The sequence below is a fragment of the Cicer arietinum genome, chromosome 4 (genome assembly GCF_000331145.2).
Source record: "Cicer arietinum cultivar CDC Frontier isolate Library 1 chromosome 4, Cicar.CDCFrontier_v2.0, whole genome shotgun sequence".
In the NCBI taxonomy this organism is placed as follows: Eukaryota; Viridiplantae; Streptophyta; class Magnoliopsida; order Fabales; family Fabaceae; genus Cicer; species Cicer arietinum.
Genome location: NC_021163.2, coordinates 14,692,699 through 14,712,785, shown reverse-complemented (window position 1 = coordinate 14,712,785; position 20,087 = coordinate 14,692,699). Strand labels below are relative to the sequence as shown.

Here is a 20,087-nt window from a genome sequence, read left to right as displayed (position 1 = left end):
AGAGACAAGCACACTCAAAAATAAATCTCATTGACACAATATATATATATATATATATATATATATATATATATATATATTCTTTTTAATATTAATGTATCGTTATAATTTAGTTAATGAATTTTATTTGAGAATTTGATATTAATTTAACCGATTTAACAGTTTTGTTGTATTTAAATTGTATTATAAATATTGAATGTTATGTTGCGATAAAATTTTATGAATTTTGAGATTTTTAAGTAATTAAATTTAATTATATTTTTTTATAAAAAAAAAAAATCTTTACAATCTATGAACCCAATCTGTTACTAATTAGATTGACTTTGGTTCCAACTTGATATAAAAAGTATATGCCGAAAACTCAACTTAACTCAAATAAAATTAATAAATACTAAATTTAGTTAAAGTCGATCCGAACAAGTAACACAACCCATAAACATCACTAATCCATATCTCAGTTACAGTAACAAGAGGTCAAGGGCTAGTACACCATAAGAATTTTAATATATCATGTAATATTGATATATAGTAGCAACATAAATAATTTCGCATATATTTAAACTCAATACAAAAGAAGAGGTAAAATATTTATGAGATTGACGTACAATCTTTATGAGATTAATTAATGTATAATATTATAATATGGTTATTGCATGTCTCAAACAATCATAAAAGTACAATAATATATCAAAATCAATAATATCATTTGACCGTCCTGTAAAATTAATTTACACTTACAAGTGTAAATTCTATTTTCTCAACTCATTTATTCGCTTCCGAAAACAATATATCTGCATAGCATTATTGGAGACTTGGAGAAAAAACAAAGATTTTTTTTGTCTGATTTATCTCTAATTTTGTTATTCACTCATATTAATAGCTGCATGCCCACTTTGTTATAAATTAAGAATTATTGGCAGCTTAAAAAAAAAAAAAAATAGCTGCATGCCTTAGACAAGTCCAGTGCTACTGCTACATACGTGTAAGGCTCCAAACCCCAGAAACTAACCGAAACAAAATCTGACTCTGCGTACATGAATACGACAACAATTTCCTTTTAATAAATCCAAACTTGGCCTCAAATAAGACAGAAAAATCCCGTTACAACCACCAGTTCCTCTTCCCATGTTGGCAATCCCATTATCATTCATTCCCTCCTTAAAACTACTAACCACCTCATTTATTCAATCCAATTCATTCCCCCCAAACACACACCATACAATGGATATTTGGTCATGGATATCTGAACTCCCTAACTCGTCCGAGTGGAACGACTCTGACTCACCTCCCAATTTCCAACTCGCCACTTACCAAGACGATTCAAATTCAACTCGCTCTATTTACCTCAAAGCCGAACGAACTTCCGGTTCAAACTCTGAAGCCGTTGTAACGTTTATGGTCTGTTTACAAGGCTTTCATCCATTCAACGCTCAAAAGCCACTTTGGATCTCAGAAAAATGCACAATCTCTTCACAAAACCCTAATTATCTCCCTCTCCTTCTTCAACTCCTTCAAGAAATCATATCCAATTCACCCACGGCGCACGACAGCACTTGCCCAAGGTCTCAGCTTCAAAAACTGAAACCTGAACCCATCGCATGGATCATAGACTCGCACACACCGGAATCCCTCTCGATTTTCTTCAACCTCGTTTTCACAATTCGTCTCTTCTGGCTATGCGCGTGCGACGCGCCAAGCGAAGCAGGTTCGCTCTACTTTCACTCGCTACTCGCTCCTATTCTCGAAACAGCGTCGTCTAAGAAACTAGCTTCGGTTCTCCGAACCTTCTTTATAACCGTAGGTGTGGACACTGAGCTCTGTTTCATGCGCACCCTTGGTTACATAATAGCAAAATGGTGCATTTTAAGAGAGTTGGGTGTAGGATTACAAACACTCGTGCCTTTGCCGTGGTGTTCGAATCCGAAATTCTCTTACGCGGCGGAGTCTCACGGTCTTTGGATTCTAAAAGGGTACGCACCAATTATGACTATGAAATTGGCGGGAAGCAATGGTAATAAAAGTCAATTCCACGGTATAGATGCTAAGGAGTCAGTAATCAGGTACGGTCTAGCGCATCATCAATTGGAGGCACACGTGCAGCTAGAATATACCGTTGGATTTTACGATGGATTTATTCAGGTTCATGCACGTGTTGACAATATAAGACTCCACGTGGCGAGGCTCGGTTTTAAACATGGTGATGAAGTGGATTTCGTTGAGGAGAAACATTTTCCTTCTAGGGCTCGGGTTTGGGTTGGCCCGGAAATCGGAGCGACTTACGTTGGTGGTTTGAGTTTGGGACGGTCCACGGAGAATAGTGAGAGAGAAGTTGAAATTGAGAAGATTGTGAGGGGTAATTTCGAGAAGTCGCAGATTTCGAAGGTGAAAGCGTCTGCAAAGTCGTCGAGGAGAATGAGGAATAGAAATTGGAGAATGGATCAAGACGCGGAGGGGAATGCAGCGATATTTGACGCTGTTTTGCATGATAATATGACGGGGCAGGAAGTGGGCTCCTGGAAGCCCAGTAGCAAAACGGGGGATGATTGGGGTAATGGATTGAGAGGGCGATATGTTGGGGCGAATAGACCTTTTACTAAGAGCGGATCAGTGGTAATTGCAGGGGATGAATATGGAGAAGAAATAGGGTGGAGGCTTAGTAAGGATATGGAAGGAAGTGTGTTGAAGTGGAGGATAGGGGGAGAATTTTGTGTTACTTATTTGTCTGACCAATCAAAAGGTTCTCATTTTGAAACTAGATCTATTGAGTGGTGTGATGAAGTTGACTTGCCTCTAATTCGTGGAAAAATATCCTAAATGTTAATAACTATACCTCCCTCCTAATAAATAAATCTTTAAGGTTCTCATTTAGGTATGTAAACAACCATCACCACATTAGTGAAATAAATGCTTTGTTTATGATGTATAATATAGTACATATTTGATCTAGCGTAATACTTAAATATTTGTCTAATTTTTTCAACCACCGTAGCTAGAAGGAAATAAACACTAAAGTAATATATAAGTTGTTAATATTTTAAATTTTGTAAAATTAAGGAAGTAAACAATATATTTATTTGTATAATGTAGGATACAATATACTTAATGTCATATATTGCAATCTATATTCTATATATGGTTTGTAGATGATGCCATTTTGTTAAAGAATTTGAGAGATTTTGTGTAGTATAAAAACAATATCGGAGAGCTTTGAAATTGTATATAATCAACTTAGATAACTTTCATTTTCAATTCTTATAAGGCCTCTCAGTTTGAGTTCACACATAACTTGGAGTCTAGTGGTGGAAGCGATGGAAAAAAAAAGGTTATATATTCTGGTGGAAAAAAATGGTGGTACTTATAAATTCTGTTTTGAGCAACGTGCATGCCTTTAATCTTTATTATTCTCTTTTTACAAAACTCCAAATTAAGAAGGTTTAAATGAGTTGACACAAATGTGAATGAGATTTTTACGGAGAGGATGCTTAGAGGAAAGGAAAATTTGTTGAGTTAGTTGAGAGAATGTTTGTTTACCCAAAGAGAGTAAGGAGGTAGGTGTAAAAAACTAATTTCATTATTGAGAGAGTGGAGGTAGAGATGTTCTAAGGATCCAAATGATATCTAATCAGAATTAATTAAATTTAAGTAATGACTCATTGTGGTAGAATACAATAGAAAAGTTGTTGTGGCAATCCTATAATCGAGTTCTTGGTTGGAATTGTTGCAAGATAATAGATTACATGCAAGAAAGGCATATTGAGACCAAGAGGAGCTATTACAAATACACACCAACAATGTTGTGGTTGTAATTTTAAGGTATTGAAATAAATAATTGACTTCTTTGGTGTCTTAAGGTGCAGTTTGTTTGGTGTTCAATTCTACAATGGATGAATGAGTTGATTTATTTAGTCCAAGTGGGGGGGGAATACATTAAGTACATTTTATGCATTTTTATTTTGAGGTTTTTTTTTTCAATATATTTTATTTTATTTGAGAAAAATTATCAAACTACTCTCTTTTCAAAGTTTTATATTAAAATATATTTTTTTTCTTACTTATAAATCACATTTGCAAATAGCGAATTCCTTAATCAAGCTCGAATTTACAAATGTGACTTTAAGAGAATTTTTTCAAAAGAAATTAAATTTTTTTTCGACAATTTTTTTGTTAATTTAAAATAAAAATTAAAAAAAACTTAATTTTTTTAAAAAAAGACATTTTTATAAATTTAAATTTTTTTAAAGAAGTCGTCATTTGTAAAAATAATACATAATTAAAAAAAGAAGTATTTTAATTTAGAGTTTTAAAAAGAAAGTATTTTAATAAAAAATAAATAAGGGTTATTGAAAGAAAAATAAATCTTATTTTGACGGTGAAATAATGAATTCGAATGTTAGTCATTTGATATGGTTGGCAACAATATTTAGGAGAGAAACAATATTATCTTTAAAATAGTGGTGACAAACTAATGTAGGGTGGTGGATAAAGTCAAACATATATCTTGGAGTTGGTTAATTAGTGGGGACAGAAGAAAATAATTTTCTTTTTTCTTATTGGTAGAATAATTCATTCACTTACTTACAAAGCATTTGATATTTGCACATTGTAATGGGTTAAAGTACTTTATCCTCTCTTTGATGGAGTACAATTTTACTTATAATTTTTTTGCAATCTATATGTTTTTAAAGGACTTTTGAAAAACACATCTCAAATTTCAATTTGATTAATGGTTAGAATGTAAAAATAAAAAAAGAAAATATTAGTATTTGAGATCGGCATTTAATTTAGTTTGTATTCGATTGTATGGTATCAAAAATTGATTTAAAATAGATAAGTTTTGTTACTAGTGAATTCTAAGTATATTAATTTATATATTTTTTTTAATCAAAACTATCCTTTAAATTAAAATTAGTGTATAATCTTTTAAACTTAAAAATCTATTCAAGAAACTTATTCCTTCCAACAAATCTTCTTTCATACACAACAATCATAAATCAAACTTATAATCAAATGTTTAAGAGACTTCATTATCTATTACATTAATAATAGCATGTTATATTTTAATCTATTTTTTGATTGTATCTTATTCTCTTACATTATAAAAACAAAATATTTTGTAAAAAACAGGAGTAGTCTCAGATCTCCATATCCAAACCTTATAAAACAACATCCATGTCCAAAGATAGACAATCTTGGAAATCTCGTGATTATACTGCCCACCCTGCAACTATATGACAGCTATCTGGTCAGCCTTCACGTGCAAATTACTATATACTATTTCCCCCACGAAAATGGCACCACACTCCTAAGTTCAGTTCTAGTTTTATCTTGTCGAGGTTGATGTCGAGGTAAAATAATAATAATAATAATAATAATAATAATAATAATAATAATAATAATAATAATAATAATAATAATAATAATAATAATAATAATAATAATAAACTCTTTCTGGATCGCAATGAATTAATTGTTTAAAGTTTTTCACATTCAGTAAAAAATATATTAATAGAAAGAGAAAAGTTAATTATTTTATCAAACTATTTATTTTAATTATTAATATATTTCTTATTAATTATATAAAATACAATATTATTTTTAAGTGTTGTATATATAATAATAATTAAAGTGTACTGTAAAAAAAATAATTAAAATTGGATTTAAAATTGAAAATAATATTTATTTTAAAATAAATTATTTTTATTAAAACGACAATCATTATAAGATCTAGAGAGTAGATGATTGTGTGTTAAAGAAAAACATACATAAATATTAAAGAATACAAGTAAACACAATAATATAACAATAAATACATTATCGAAAGCAAAATCATAAATATTGTCCAAAGACAATTAAAGAATAACATTATACAAAACTTTTACGGCACATAAATTTATCTCAAACTACATTTCATCGCCCCTAATACAATCACATTCACTAAATCAAATATCTAAACTACATATTACAATACTCTGAATGTCATATATCTTAAAGTGTTTTCTAACTAATGTTTTTATAACAAATAACTAGAGGTTATATATATAGCTTAGACCTCCTTCTTTTTTTACAATTTTAGACAATGTCATACTTTTTTAAGATTTTTTAATTTCAACCAAATTCAACGATCTTCACTTTTATTTAAATTGACATATCTTTAACTTTCATTGTATACACCGACAATCGTAATCCACGATAACGATTATATTTCCATTTAAACCAAATCATTTCAAATAATTTATCTTGAAGTTAAACTACAAAAAAAATTACCATTTGAAGCTAAACCACTCAAATAATATTCACTAGAAGCAATACCATTCAAAAATTGTTGCATGTCGAAATCGATATGATTCAAGAGCATATCTTGCATCAATGTCAACCAATATCCGTATGCTATTCAACACATATCCCAATTATATCAACACATCATTCACTTGAAAATAAAACTACCTAGATTTTTTTAGAGCATATATATTTCTCTACTATCATTACAAATGTCACAATATTTAATGCTAAATTAAAAACCTAATAAATTATAAAAAGTTACATTTGATAAGAAATCCCTTCAACATAGGTAAAATCTAGTCGGCTATCTCTTGACCTTCTTACACTCTCAGAGTCATTTTTTCGCTCAAAATCATTGCACTATATGTATTTTTCCTCTTTTTTTCCATAATCTATATAAGCGGTTTTTATATGCATATAATTTTTCTTTTATATTTTTTAAGATTTCACTATTTTAATGCGGTGTTGATACGATATTTGTTCTATTCAGATTGACATATTAGTTTCAATCTAGTATAAATTAAGTAATAATTTGGTTGTCAATGTTGCAAATCTATAAACATAAGTATTTTTGTTATTTTAATTTTATCACATTTGTATTTATTTTACCATTTTATGCAATTAACTTAAGGACTGTGAATTTATTTAAAAATGACTATTTTTCAAATTTAACAACATTGAATTTGCGATATTTTTGATGTATTATATAGATTTAAATGAATACATATTATTTTTAATAAATAAAAAAGAATAAATTATCCCTTGAACTACAAATTGAAATGAAAAAAATCTAAAAGAATCCAAAGAGTATATTTTGAGCAAATTTTTGCTTAACATTTAATTTCCCTTTGATGCCAAAAAAAGGAGAATTTGATATTTTTCGTAGTTATTTAATGAAAACTCTTTTCTGACATGAATTGATTAGATACTTACTTGAGCAATGTCTAGTCCCAGAAAGTAATGCGGACAATGTGGGCCTTCACAACTTCAATGTTTATGTGTCCCTATTTCAAGGCTCAAGCTAATACCACCTACTTTTATTTCTTCACTTCCACCGACTCATTCACTCTCTTCCTTCTTCTCACTATCTTTTTCTTTCTTCATCAATGGAAGATGGAGGAGATTGGGTTCTGGTGCGCCGCCCCTCACAGAAAGACTTTTGGAACCCAAGTTTATCAAATGCTGATGATGATGAAGCTTCAAGACCCTTGAAGGTTACTTTTTCTAAGCCTGCTGTGCACTTTACTGATGCTATACCTATTGGTAATGGTAGTCTTGGTGCCATGGTTTGGGGTGGTGTTCAATCTGAAGTTCTTCAACTCAATGGTAGTAGTAATTCTTAATCCTATTGTTTTTAATTCCAATTTTTAACACTTTCATTTTAGTTGCTATTTATTTTTATCAAAATGTTAATCAATGTGGGACTTTATGAATGTTTGTTAGTTATTACATTTACAAATGGAGAAATTATGCTATTTAAGAGAAATTTCATCCCTTTTTGTTTTATTTAATAGTACTTAGTATGTTTTATGAGATGTCATCTCAGTAGTAAGAGTTTGACAGTGTAACATGCTGTCAAATTCATTGTAAGTTTGTGACTAAAGGCATTTCTAGTTGTAAATTTATATAAACTGAGATTAAGTTCATGCTGCATTGTCCATATTAATAACCGATCAGATATGTCTGAGTCTTTATCATTTAAAAAGTTTACTTACACAAGGATTCAATTTATTTATTTATTTTCAAAGAGGACACACTATGGACTGGGATACCTGCAGACTACACCGACAAAAATGCTCCTGAAACTCTGGCTGTAGTCCGAAAACTTGTTGATGAAAGAAAATATGCAGAAGCTACAACAGAAGCTGTCAAATTGTCAGGAACTCCTAGTGATGTATGTAACATATACTACAAATTAACCCTTCCTGCAATTTATGAGAAACTGTGCTATTTATTAGACTGATGTTAGGGGTTGACAACCAAAGAACATGATAAATAAACCAGAGGAATCCAAGTAGTTGCTATATTTCTACAATATAAATCACATCCTTTTATTCAACTAGTACTCTCATTCATGGATTGTCTACTCCCCTATCCCACATATTTGGATTGCCTACAGTCAACAATCCACCCATTCACTTAGTTAGCATGTTGGTGGCCGTTAGGTTGAGGTCCGACGGGCCAAATTTCAAGCTCGGTATTTCAGTTTTTTAATAAATACAAATCTGCATTGAAATCTAGATCATTCGATCTCAATCCAATGACCACCAACGTGCTGACTGTGTGAATGTGCAAAATTGCTGATTGCAGGCAATCTGAATCCCATCCCCACTCCACAACTTAAAATGTGTTGATGGGTGAGTTTAGGAACCTTGTATACAATGTGGGTAGTCATCACTAATTTTTATTTTTTTACATGAAGGTATACCAACTTCTTGGTGATATTAAATTAGAATTCGATGATTCTCATCGTAAATATTCGGAAGCATCTTATTATAGGGAGCTTGATTTGGATAATGCAACAGCAAAGATAAAATACAATGTGGGTGATGTAGAATTTACCAGAGAACATTTTGCTTCTAATCCAGACCAAGTGCTAGTGGCAAGGTTTTCCACAAGCAAGTCGGGGTCATTATCATTTACAGTGTCTTTGGATAGCCAAATACCTTACAATTCGCGGGTAAGTGGCGAACATCAGATAATAATGGAAGGAAATTGTCGTCGCAAAAGGGTCCCACCACAGATGAATTCAAGCGACGAACCAAAGGGAATTCAGTTTTGTGCAGTTCTTGATATGCAGATTAGTAATGACAAAGGGGTTATACATGTTTTGGATGATAAGAAGCTTAGTGTTGAAGGTGCAGATTGGGCTATTTTGCTTCTAACAGCTGCCTCATCTTTTGATGGTCCATTTACTAAGCCTGAAGACTCTAAGAAGGATCCTGCTTCTGAGTCCTTGAGTAAAATGAAGTCTGTGAAAAGCTTTTCATATGATGAAATTTATGCACGTCACATGGATGACTATCAGAATCTATTTCATCGGGTCTCATTGCAACTCTCTAAAAGTTCCAAGCCTGTTTTAGGAAAACCTAACATCACTCCATTGGGAGGTGATGAGACTGTTCCAACTTCATCAAGAATCAAATCATTTCAAGATGATGAAGACCCTTCCTTTGTGGAGCTTTTGTTTCAATACGGTCGATATCTACTAATATCTTGTTCGCGTCCTGGAACTCAGGTGGCAAACCTACAGGGTATATGGAACGACAAACTTGATCCTGCATGGGAGTATGTTTTCCCTTCACTTTTTATCCCTCCTCTAGAAATAAATAAATATGTAAAAGGAAAGTAAATAAATTGGGGGCTATAGTTTTTAAAGATTATAAGGTGGCTTAGAGTTTCTTTATGGATAAGGAGTATAAAATAAATGTCTAGAAGTAATTTCTTAAAAGAGTTCATAAGATTTTATAATTTTTTCGCTCTTTTTGTCATCCAGTGGGGCTCAGCACTTGAACATAAATCTTCAAATGAACTATTGGCCGTCCCTTTCTTGCAATCTACGCGAGTGTCAAGAGCCACTATTTGATTACATTTCCGCCATGCAAATCAATGGTAGTAAAACTGCAAAGGTATTTTGCTTGTTTACTCTTTCTTTCATATGATTCTCGACATTCTATTTGAGAAAGTGATCATTTAAAATTAAGATTGTCAGCTATCAGTAACTTTGTACTCTCCCCTCTGGCAAGCTAAAGAAAAATAATTTCGCATATTGCACACCATGTTGCGAATTTTATATATTCTATTCAGAATTTCATTTGATCTGGCATACAGGTGAACTATGAAGCAAATGGTTGGGTTGCACATCAAATTTCTGACTTATGGGTTAAAACATCCCCAGATCGAGGTGAGGCTGTTTGGGCGTTATGGCCAATGGGTGGAGCTTGGCTTTGCACCCATCTATGGGAGCATTACGCTTATACAATGGACAAGGTAAGTCCTGGTTTTTTAATAAACTATTTGAGCCTTAATATCATTGACTCAAAATTAATGCATGTTTAAATTGACAATGAGTTTGGTAGAACCATGGTGTGCTACTGTGATTTTAGTAGAAGCTACACTTTGGAGCTTCAATAAAGTCACGGTGACACAATCATTAAGCCAAACTCACTGTGATTCCAAACATGCACTAAGTATTGATTTCGCCGAGTTTTTAAATTTGCAGATCAAGAACTGCTATACCTTAAAAAGCTGGGTTTTCCATACATGCCAAATTAACCTTCTCTTAATGGAAACAAAACCCATGTTGAGCGATTTTTTGTTATTATGTTTTATTTACACAATGAGATTTCAAACTGGTATTAGTCCAACAAATACCTTGTTTAGCAATGATGATTAAAAATTTTCGGAAACAGCATGCTGTAAAATCATTGTTGAAGGCTGAAAAAAAGTATAATTAATGTCATGTTTCATTTTATGGGTGTCAGGGGTACAACCAGCTGAGGGATGAAATATCTAATATACTGTGATGATACTTATATGCATTATTTTATTTGCTGTGCTATTAAACACACATACCAGGTATTGGGTAAGTAATGGTTGATTATTCTCTTGTATTAGGAATTTCTAAAAAATAAAGCATATCCTTTGTTGGAAGGAAGTACATTATTTTTGTTGGATTGGTTGATTGAAGGCCCTGGTGGATTATTGGAAACTAATCCATCAACTTCACCAGAGCACATGTTCATTGCACCAGATCAACAGCGTGCTAGTGTGAGCTACTCAACAACCATGGACATTTCAATCATAAAAGAAGTTTTCTCTATAATCATTTCTGCTGCTGAGGTGAAACTGATCTTAGTTCTCAAACCAATACTGGACACTAGTTTCTGGTTATCCTAATTTTATCTTAGTCACTGAGTTTGTCAAAATCAGGTCCTGGGAAGACATGATGATGCTATTATCAAAAGAGTAACTGAGTCTCTGTCTAAGCTTCCACCTACAAAAATTGCTAGGGATGGGTCCATTATGGAATGGGTATGCAATTATACTCAATTCTATTTTTTCTTTCCTTATCTTTGTGTGTGTTTGGTTCTGTGGTGATGAAAATTGATTTGATTAAAAGTGAGTTGAATATAAAGTGATTTATGTTTCGTTCACTTCACATAAAAGTGAGTTGAACTGTTAATTTGAGGCTCAAAATCAATTCCAGAGGAAAAAGCTCCAAATTCTAGCTTCAAGTTAGAATCAATTATGGAGGTAAAATCAATTTTTTTCCAAACATATCTGAATATGTTAAAATCAATTCCACACCTCTAGAATTACCCCATCCAAAAGAGAAACCAAACATACACGATTCATCTCACAAGTGTCAATTTATCCATCTTATGTCATCTAATATCTTGTTATGATTTTCAATGACAAATTTGGACTGTAGACTATCAATTGCATGTTAAATTTAACACCTTATTTATTTGACAGGCTGAAGATTTCCAGGACCCAGAAGTAACTCATCGGCATGTTTCTCATCTGTTTGGCTTGTTTCCAGGGCACACAATAAGTCTTGAGAAAACTCCAGATCTCTGTAAAGCTGTGGATAATAGTCTTATCAAAAGAGGTCTTCTACCAGAGCTTTAAATGCTAATTTTTTTTTTTCCAGACAGAATAGTTATTGTAAGTATATACACTATCGTGGAATCGTCCTGTGTGCATGTTTGGTTTCACGATGAAATTGACAAAACCACGGTGAATAGTTTAGTGATTGTAATCGTTAATAAACTCTCCGTAATGTAGAATACAATCACAACAAATATATTACATTCTCATATTAGGAATTACCTACCCAGTTCATTTTCATGTTCGTGTTCAACCTTGTATGCTAGAATGATATAAGGCTGTATGTTTTCAGCTTTAATACTATAATTAGTATAATTCAACAGTAATCACCATTCTTCGATTTTGTTATAGGAGACGAAGGTCCTGGGTGGTCAACAACTTGGAAAGCTTCATTGTGGGCTCATCTTCACAACAGTGAGCATGCATATCGCATGATAAAACACTTGATCGTCTTGGTAGACCCTGCTCATGAAGAAGGCGTCGAAGGAGGACTTTACAGTAACATGTTCACAACACATCCTCCATTCCAAATTGATGCAAACTTTGGGTAAGCCCCATCTTTAACTATAATGTTTGTGTATCTTGTTGTTTTCACTTTCATCATATGAAAGCTTGAAATGTTGCTTGTGATGAAACTAGGCAATTAACTGTACTAATAATTTTGAATTAGTTTGACTGAGAAAATTATCGTTGTTTGGTGTCAGTTTTTCAACTGCAATTGCAGAAATGCTTGTTCAAAGCACAACGAAGGACCTTTACTTACTTCCCGCGTTGCCTCGGGATAAATGGGCGAATGGCTGTGTCAAAGGATTAAAAGCACGTGGCGGGGTGACGGTCAACATATGTTGGAAAGAAGGAGATTTGCATGAAGTTGGGCTTTGGTCACAAAACCATAATTCCAGAATGAGACTACATTATAGAGGGAACATGGTTGTGGCAAATTTATCACCAGGGAGAGTTTACTCATATAATAATGGGTTGAAGTGTGTGAAGACATACTCCCTTAGCGAAGTGATTCCTTAATTTTCTTTTTGCCTTCCAATTTTCCAATAAAATCTTAAAGAAGATGCAATACTTTTTACAATTTGGTATTGGATGTAGTTTGATGGATCATGATATATTTCTTGTTTCTATGATTATTCTACATGAGTCATCTAGTCTCGGATGATATAATTTAATGGAGAAGCATTTTGTTAATGCATTTGTTGTGTGGCTGCCTTTGGGGTGTGAATATTAGTGTCATTTTGTTGGAAAACAACTTTGTCCACCTCCCACATTTCTAAAAAAACATCTGGAATTTTTGTCTGAAAGTACACATTTGGACTGGACAGGACAAAATCTGTATCTTTTTTTATGTTTACATCTGAAGTGATTTTGAGGGTGTGAAAAGTATATCATTTTGTTAGGTTTTGGACCAATTAATGCAAGTATCATCAGGATACTATGAAGATTCAAAGTCTCAAGTGATTAATGTGAGCAAAAGTAACCGTAGGAATGGATAGCTGCTCCGATATATATATATATATATATATATATATATGTGTGTGTGTGTGTGTGTGTGTGTGTATTATGATTATGATCCCAGTGCTGATATGTTTCTAAAATACAAGCATCCTTCTCAAATCATAGACCAAAAATAGAAAGCTAATCCTTATTCCTTACCCAAGGATAGAATGTGCTACAGAGAGAGTTCAGAAAATATTATATTGTTCAAGCATTAGACTTTCCTATCTGCTTTGAAATGGGGGAGGAACTCAGAAATGGATCACATATAATTTTTTAATTTGATTGTAAGTAGATACTACCTGCGTCAGATTTGAAATATTTGGCTCATTTATTTGTCATTTTAGATTAACAATCAAAGATTTATTATTTTTTAAATAGTCGATATTAATAATTAATAATTAATTATGTTGAAGAGAAGAGTTGAACTCTGATTTTTTTATCAAAGCACCTCCCCAAACCATCAATTCACACTTCCATTAATATATCTTTACTTATGTATAAATCAATGAAACATAAAATATGAAACAAATGTAGTTGTGGATGATAACCAAAATCACAAGTTTGTGTTCAGATATAGTGGCATTATCTACAAGCTTTCCATGTCGGATTTATCTTTTATATTTATTTTTCCGAATTTTTGAGAAATTCTTGAATGAGAATATACATAACATATCACTCTTATAAACAACTAATTAAAACTTTACAAGACATTAAAAAATAGATGTTTTTAAAAATGCAAATCTTCACTCTTATTTATTATTGACTTTTTCTTTAATTGATTTTCACTTTCTTTTAAGGATTCCACCCCATTCAATCAAACTCAAATTTAAATTTATGGCAGTGAACAATTTACAACATTCATATAATTAGTACTTTATTTATTATTATTATTTAATTAAAATTTTAATTTTTAATCTTCTTTTGATTTTCTATATAATTTTTAAACGAATGAAATTATGCAAGTAGAGATGAAAGAAAATCTATAGTAATTTGCTATTTGCATAATCAAAATAATTTTTACTTCAAATTTAATAGTATGTTTGTGTCAAAAGCAAAGTTAAAATCCAATAAACAATTTCAAATCTTATTTTATCTGATATTTCGTTTTGTAATTTGATTTTTTTTTTTTTTCAATTTGAAGTGAATGACTTTAAATTTAAAAATAGTTCTTTATTTTATTTTCGTTCTATTTTATTAAGCTAGTTTCCAAAACAATTTTTTACAGATATCTATCTATCTATCTATCTATATATATATATTTATATATATATATATATATATATATATATATATTAATTTTAAAATAGTTTTTCAATTGACAATTTAATTATTAGTATTATTATATTTAATTAAGTATTAAACATAACGTCGAAAGGGAAAACAATACGACATCGTTCGACGTGAATTCAATGAAAAACAAAACCTACCAATATCAGTAGTTCAGTGCCACTGTCCACTGAAAATCTGAAACTAAACCCTCACAAAACCCTAAAAACCGTTTGCGCTTTTCCGATAAACAAAGTAATGGCGTTCCGATCCGCATCGCTATCTCGCTCCTTCATCTCTACAGCCAGATCTTCAATTCGCTCGCCGGCGCCCTCTCCCCTTCCCCGCATCCGTCCACCGCCCCTCGCCGCCCCTCGCATCCAGTCCCGCCTCTTTTCCACGCCTGCTACCACTTCCAGGTCCCAACCCTAAATTCCCATTCCACCCTTTTCTTTTCTTACATTCACTTTTTTTTTTTCTTAATCGATTACAAGTTATACGAAGAAAATGAAATTGCTTATTAATTTGATTGCGAATGTTATTGTTGTACTTTGCATGTTCTCAATGTTAAGAATTAAAAAATGTGTTTTTTTTATGTGCAGGAATTTGGGGCAATTGGGTTGCATACAATCACTTTTGCCACTGCATAGCACGATGGCTGTAGCGTGTCTCACTTCTCACCTTGCTGTCAGTGCACGAGCTTGTAGCGAGCTGTCCAATGGTACCTTCCGTCGTTCTTGTCAAGATCGCTAATAGTCTCTTTGTGAGTCTTGTTTGTTTTATAGGATATGTAGTGTCTGTGGAAAAGAAATGTTCAAATCGTTTTTGTTGCTTTGTTATATTGACTTCTAGGTTCACTTTGTTTTATAAGGCGAGGTTATCTATGTTGTTGTATGTTTAGTGATAAAAAGAAGAAACATAAAGAAAACAAAAGAAAAAAACTTAGCACATTTTTCCTTAGGTGCTGTTGGTGTTTTTCCTAACTTCAAATATTCATAACTACCTATGATTTTCTCAAATCCATAATTTTATCGAAGTTCGTTTGAATAAAAAAAATGTATTTTTAAATTAAAAACTGCACCAAAATCACCTAAAGAAAATGTACCAAAGTTTATTCCAGAACCAAATCATAGGGCATAAACCAAAACTCGAGTAAAAGTAAATAAAAATTATGAATGAATCATCAATTTGGTCCATAAACTATAAAAATATAATAAGTGGTCCCTAAACTATTTGTTATCCATCCAGTTAGTCTCTAAACTATCATTCTCTCTTCTATTTTTAAAGCAAAAACTGAGGGGTTAACTTGATGGATTCATAATAGTTTAGGGACAACTTATATTTTTATAGTTTAGGGACTAAATAGGAGTGAATGATTGTTTAGGGAGTAAATGGAAGGTTTACTCCAAAAATATTGATTTCTAAGCCACTTCACCAAAAAAAAACGTTTCTTTCTTAAATTGTAAGAATAATATTAGATGCCGAACACTAGCTAGTCCTATGTTGCTTAATGTGATGAGATGAATTGGGTAGAGCTCTGTGAGTGTGTCTAGCTTGGTTGATGATAAGGTATTAAGATTTGAATTTATAGGGATGAATGGAAAAGATGGGTGATGCACGAGGACATCAATAATCCAATTGCAAGAGAAGAATGCTGCATTGTAGGTTCCCTTTGATTCCTTTATCCAAAATTCAAAATTATAAATTCAATTATATTTTCAATCAAATGTACAAGTGAGTGAGTGGTTGGTGATTCTTAGAGATGAATTTGGACACTAGTCAGATTTTCCACAACATCCAAACTGAATGTTCATTTTTCTTTTTTTGAAAATTCTTTATTGTTAATGTCCATTGTATATGGTACTTTATTGTTAATGTTGAAGATATATGCTGAGTGAGCAGTTATTGATGTAGTCCTCAGTCCTGACTGAATCAAAAACTAAGATTATGTCCCTAATAATTGTCTTTGCTAGGTGTTCATTTTCTATTAACTGTATGTAACTTTTTGTTTTCAAGTTTCTACACCATTCTCAAAATGCTAAATGCTGTTGTCAAGATATAAAATTATTTGTGTTCTTCAATTAGAAATATAGAGGCTTCCTTAAAAATGTCATGTGGGTGGGACAATTTTGTCCCTTTTCAATTTAATCCATGCATAAATTTGCTCGCTTTCTCAAATAAAATCCATGCAAGAGTCGTCCTTGAAATGGCTGTTTGTCCAGTCCTTTCATCAGTTATTCTAATACTACTGATTGGTAAACTCCATTCCTTTCACAGGTGATCCTGATTCCTGAGGTGAGGTTCTATATTCCTGTTGATAATTATGGTTAAAATCAAATGACCTCTTTCATACAACTCCAAATCCTTTTTACGAAAAATGATATTTTTGTGGTAATGAAGTTGCTTTCTGGTTGAAATACTTTGTACCAAGAGTCCAAGACAATTTAAATTCTTCAGGCAGCTTCGCATGGTAGTCAAATTCTACAGTCTGTCTTTTTAATATGAAGGATGATTACAGCCTCTTCCCATTCCTTTTGATATTTAGTTTTCTAAAAATATTTTGGCCATAAAAATATAACTTATTCCAACAGTTCTTACTACTTAGGTCTTTGTTGGATGTCGCTGTTGTGTTGTGAGAGTTTGAACCGATTTTGAATTCTTTGAGTGATTTCAAATTTCAAAGTTGCAATTGTAATGCATACTATTGAGGACATAATTTGTGAAAGAGGACTGATCTGATGACATGTTTAGGCGTTAAGTATTATTATCTAAAATCTTAATGGCCTGTAATCTCTTGTACTATTTCTGTTTTTTTTACGAATTGGTTTGCTGTTGCAGTTACTTGAGCAACCTTTTGGATTTGTATGGCTGCCTGTAAGATTATGGAGAGCCAATAATTACGGGAGTATTATCTGGGAAATAACAGTTGTTGGAATCTTGAATGAGACTCATCTGTTATGCTTTTATTTTAATTTTCCTTTTTTGACTCAGGAAGGAAGAACCTGTTTTTAATCCTCAAACTGTGATAATATTCAAGATTAGTTATTGATTCTTGTTGTATCTGGTTTTTGGTTAAATGCTGTACATTCATCATTTGGGAATAATAGTTATTCATCGCATGCTTTTTATTGAAGTTAGAAAGTAAACAGATTGCCCGAAAAATATTTAATGTTGTACATTAAATTTGATTCAAAACAGTTTATTAAAAGGGAGGAATGCATTTGGAAATGGAGACATAATCGTTAACTGGACATCACAGACACCCTAGCACGTTGTAGTATTTTAACAATTCGTTTATACTTCTCGATTATGTCATGCTGTGTTAATAAACAATTAAATGCAAGTTCAATGGCGTTGATATTTTTTAGTCGTTGACTGATTTTGCACGTAAGATTTAGACGGTGTTGCATGCACCACATTTGATTTATAATGTCCTAATTTTTAAAGCATAAATCTCGCCATTTTTCTCCTACGTATCATATAAAGCTGATACAGGCAATAAAATGAAGACAGAAAGGGAAACGATACTTTATTGCCTTCTCCTAATGAAGCACGATTATACGTTTCCACTTAGGAAGATAATCTCTCATATGACTCATCGTATTTGAAAAATAGCTATTGGGTTCAATTTGTCGCCGTGTTCAATTTGTTGTTTGACTAGTGTCATCATTCAAAGCCCTGAATGAGGAGTTTAACTAGTTCACTGATTTCAGGTAAGCATCGAAGAAGTTGGGCAAATTCAAAGATCGAGATTCAAACTTCAATAAAAGGAAAAAATTACTTAACCATTAAATTAACATTTATCTATAAAATAAAATTATCCAAGCCATGACACGAGTTTGTTCCTAAAATTCAGTGTTATACAATGCATGACCACTTTCTATCTCAAGTTTACATTCCACAAAGCTATGCTGTAATTGGTTGGGGTCTTGTTGAGATGTCCTTTTTCACTGTTTGTATCGGAGAGAGGAAGTGTGAGGAGAACAACCTTTACATAACAAGGGAATTGTGGAATTTTCCTCCGCTAATGAGGGGGAAACAAAATACAAGTGGCTTCTTCCAGGACCACTGAAACGGATAAACTAAGTGCAATTGGGTCCTTGATTGCAATTTTTCCACTGTACATATACAATTGCAACTAAGTGTTTGTTGGATTTCACGGAAAAATATATAAAATTTCGGTGAAGCACTATAATTTTGTAAAAGCGACATCTTGTAACTTCTAAAAAATAGCTATACTCCGAAATTTTGTAAAATTAAGGTGACTTACTGCGATTTTATCAATCTCACTGCAAAATCAAATGTTCAGTACAACTTTGAAAAGGAACACCAATATAACCCAACAGGAAAACACCCAGCATATGCCCTGACTCGACAGTGTAAACTATTCTAAAATAGCAACAGATTGTGTTATCTCCTTTCCAACTTTTCGTCAACATTATTGTATACAATCAGGTACCTTTCTTCCCCACAAAACATCACATCAAAAAGCAATGAAAAGCCAAGCCAACCCTACTTTATATGTACATATATGCCTATGCTCATAAGTCAGATCCTACTTTCACTATCAAGTGGAATATAAAAGGTAAAAAATAAACAAAATTAAATCATATTCCAAAAACCAAAGTGGATAAACATGAAGACTCCATCTTGAAAAATCCACTACATCGATCCTACTAAAAAAAAAAGTATAGCATGTATAGATTTAATACATGATTTGGTACGAAGCACATATGGCAGGCAGTTCAAATAAATTGTGATTTGATTTTGACAGTGGATGGAAAGATTTACTATAATAGTCAACTTTATATTTCTATTGCTAAGTTAGCCTAAGAAGATTGGGACTTTGTAAGGAGAAAAGAGTAAAAAGGGAAAAATATTTTAGTGGGGAATCCTTAGCTTGAAAGGGGGCAAACAGTGAAGATGACATAAGCATTGCTCCCTACAGAACCAAGCATCCATAGGTGGGGTAACTGATTGGGATGACATAAAATAGACAACATTCTCATCTAACTTCCATTATACTGATACCCTTGTCTATTCGTTTTTTCTTCTTTTGAATTAACCTTAAAAGAATACTAATAACCCTTTTCTCATCTACTCAACTTCCCTTGACCGCCAGAATTCATCCGATAGTTTAGGAAGAAAGGATGATCGAGGGAGATGAAACAACTCTTATAACAACAGCCAAGGAACAACCAGGTGAAGTGATGGACAAAGATAAGAACAGTCATGAAGGAAGTGAAGATGACAATCCCAAAGAGTGGTTAAACCTGAGTTTAGGAGGCACTTCACTTCCAACAGCTGGAGACCCTGATTCACAATCAAGACCAACCAAAGTTTTTTCATGCAACTTTTGCATGAGGAAGTTCTTTAGTTCACAAGCATTAGGAGGTCACCAGAACGCCCACAAAAGGGAAAGA

At 32.4% G+C, this 20,087-nt stretch overlaps 4 protein-coding genes across 11 annotated transcripts in view; all 4 read left to right on the top strand.

Annotated features, from left to right (window-relative positions):
* The first annotated feature begins 1,123 nt into the window (after positions 1 to 1,123).
* Positions 1,124 to 2,946, top strand: LOC101504693 (uncharacterized). The gene has a single exon (XM_004496867.4). The coding sequence runs from the start codon at positions 1,126 to 1,128 to the stop codon at positions 2,812 to 2,814; it is 1,689 nt and encodes a 562-aa protein (XP_004496924.1). The 5' UTR covers positions 1,124 to 1,125; the 3' UTR covers positions 2,815 to 2,946.
* A 4,297-nt stretch (positions 2,947 to 7,243) lies between these two features.
* Positions 7,244 to 13,093, top strand: LOC101504366 (alpha-L-fucosidase 2). The gene is made up of 10 exons (XM_004496866.4): positions 7,244 to 7,605; positions 8,028 to 8,173; positions 8,702 to 9,567; positions 9,776 to 9,908; positions 10,111 to 10,269; positions 10,897 to 11,121; positions 11,212 to 11,313; positions 11,758 to 11,893; positions 12,244 to 12,439; positions 12,597 to 13,093. The coding sequence occupies exons 1-10, from the start codon at positions 7,386 to 7,388 to the stop codon at positions 12,913 to 12,915; spliced, it is 2,502 nt and encodes an 833-aa protein (XP_004496923.1). The 5' UTR covers positions 7,244 to 7,385; the 3' UTR covers positions 12,916 to 13,093.
* Positions 13,094 to 14,806: 1,713 nt separating this feature from the next.
* On the top strand, positions 14,807 to 17,797 carry LOC101502007 (protein NONRESPONDING TO OXYLIPINS 2, mitochondrial-like). Of its 8 annotated transcripts, none has more exons than XR_003472213.2 (5): positions 14,807 to 15,083; positions 15,267 to 15,427; positions 16,256 to 16,325; positions 16,942 to 16,959; positions 17,503 to 17,797. XR_003472213.2 is itself a non-coding variant. In XM_004496859.4 (4 exons), the coding sequence occupies exons 1-2, from the start codon at positions 14,923 to 14,925 to the stop codon at positions 15,415 to 15,417; spliced, it is 312 nt and encodes a 103-aa protein (XP_004496916.1). In that variant the 5' UTR covers positions 14,808 to 14,922; the 3' UTR covers positions 15,418 to 15,427; positions 16,942 to 16,959; positions 17,503 to 17,797. The 8 variants fall into 8 exon arrangements, 5 of the variants coding, with proteins under 5 accessions (XP_004496916.1, XP_004496915.1, XP_004496921.1 ...); XR_189692.4 differs by having other exon boundaries at positions 14,809 to 15,083; positions 15,267 to 15,385; XR_001143681.3 differs by lacking the exon at positions 16,942 to 16,959.
* Positions 17,798 to 19,556: 1,759 nt separating this feature from the next.
* The window catches only part of LOC101501487 (zinc finger protein 7-like), a 1,179-nt gene continuing 648 nt past the window's right edge, over positions 19,557 to 20,087 (top strand). Inside the window, exon 1 of the mRNA XM_004496856.4 lies at positions 19,557 to 20,081. Coding sequence (XP_004496913.1) covers positions 19,815 to 20,081 — 267 coding nt within the window. The 5' untranslated portion in view covers positions 19,557 to 19,814. The remainder of the gene's footprint in view (positions 20,082 to 20,087) is intronic.

Bases quoted from the DNA above. Each gene is read 5' to 3' on its own strand.
- LOC101504693 (XM_004496867.4), top strand. From the start codon at position 1,126: ATGTTGGCAATCCCATTATCATTCATTCCCTCCTTAAAACTACTAACC.
- LOC101504366 (XM_004496866.4), top strand. From the start codon at position 7,386: ATGGAAGATGGAGGAGATTGGGTTCTGGTGCGCCGCCCCTCACAGAAA. The intron at 7,606-8,027 runs GTAGTAGTAATT...TTATTTTCAAAG, and splicing joins TGAAGTTCTTCAACTCAATG to AGGACACACTATGGACTGGG. The intron at 11,314-11,757 runs GTATGCAATTAT...TTTATTTGACAG, and splicing joins ATGGGTCCATTATGGAATGG to GCTGAAGATTTCCAGGACCC.
- LOC101502007 (XM_004496858.4), top strand. From the start codon at position 14,923: ATGGCGTTCCGATCCGCATCGCTATCTCGCTCCTTCATCTCTACAGCC. The intron at 15,084-15,266 runs GTCCCAACCCTA...TTTTATGTGCAG, and splicing joins ACGCCTGCTACCACTTCCAG to GAATTTGGGGCAATTGGGTT.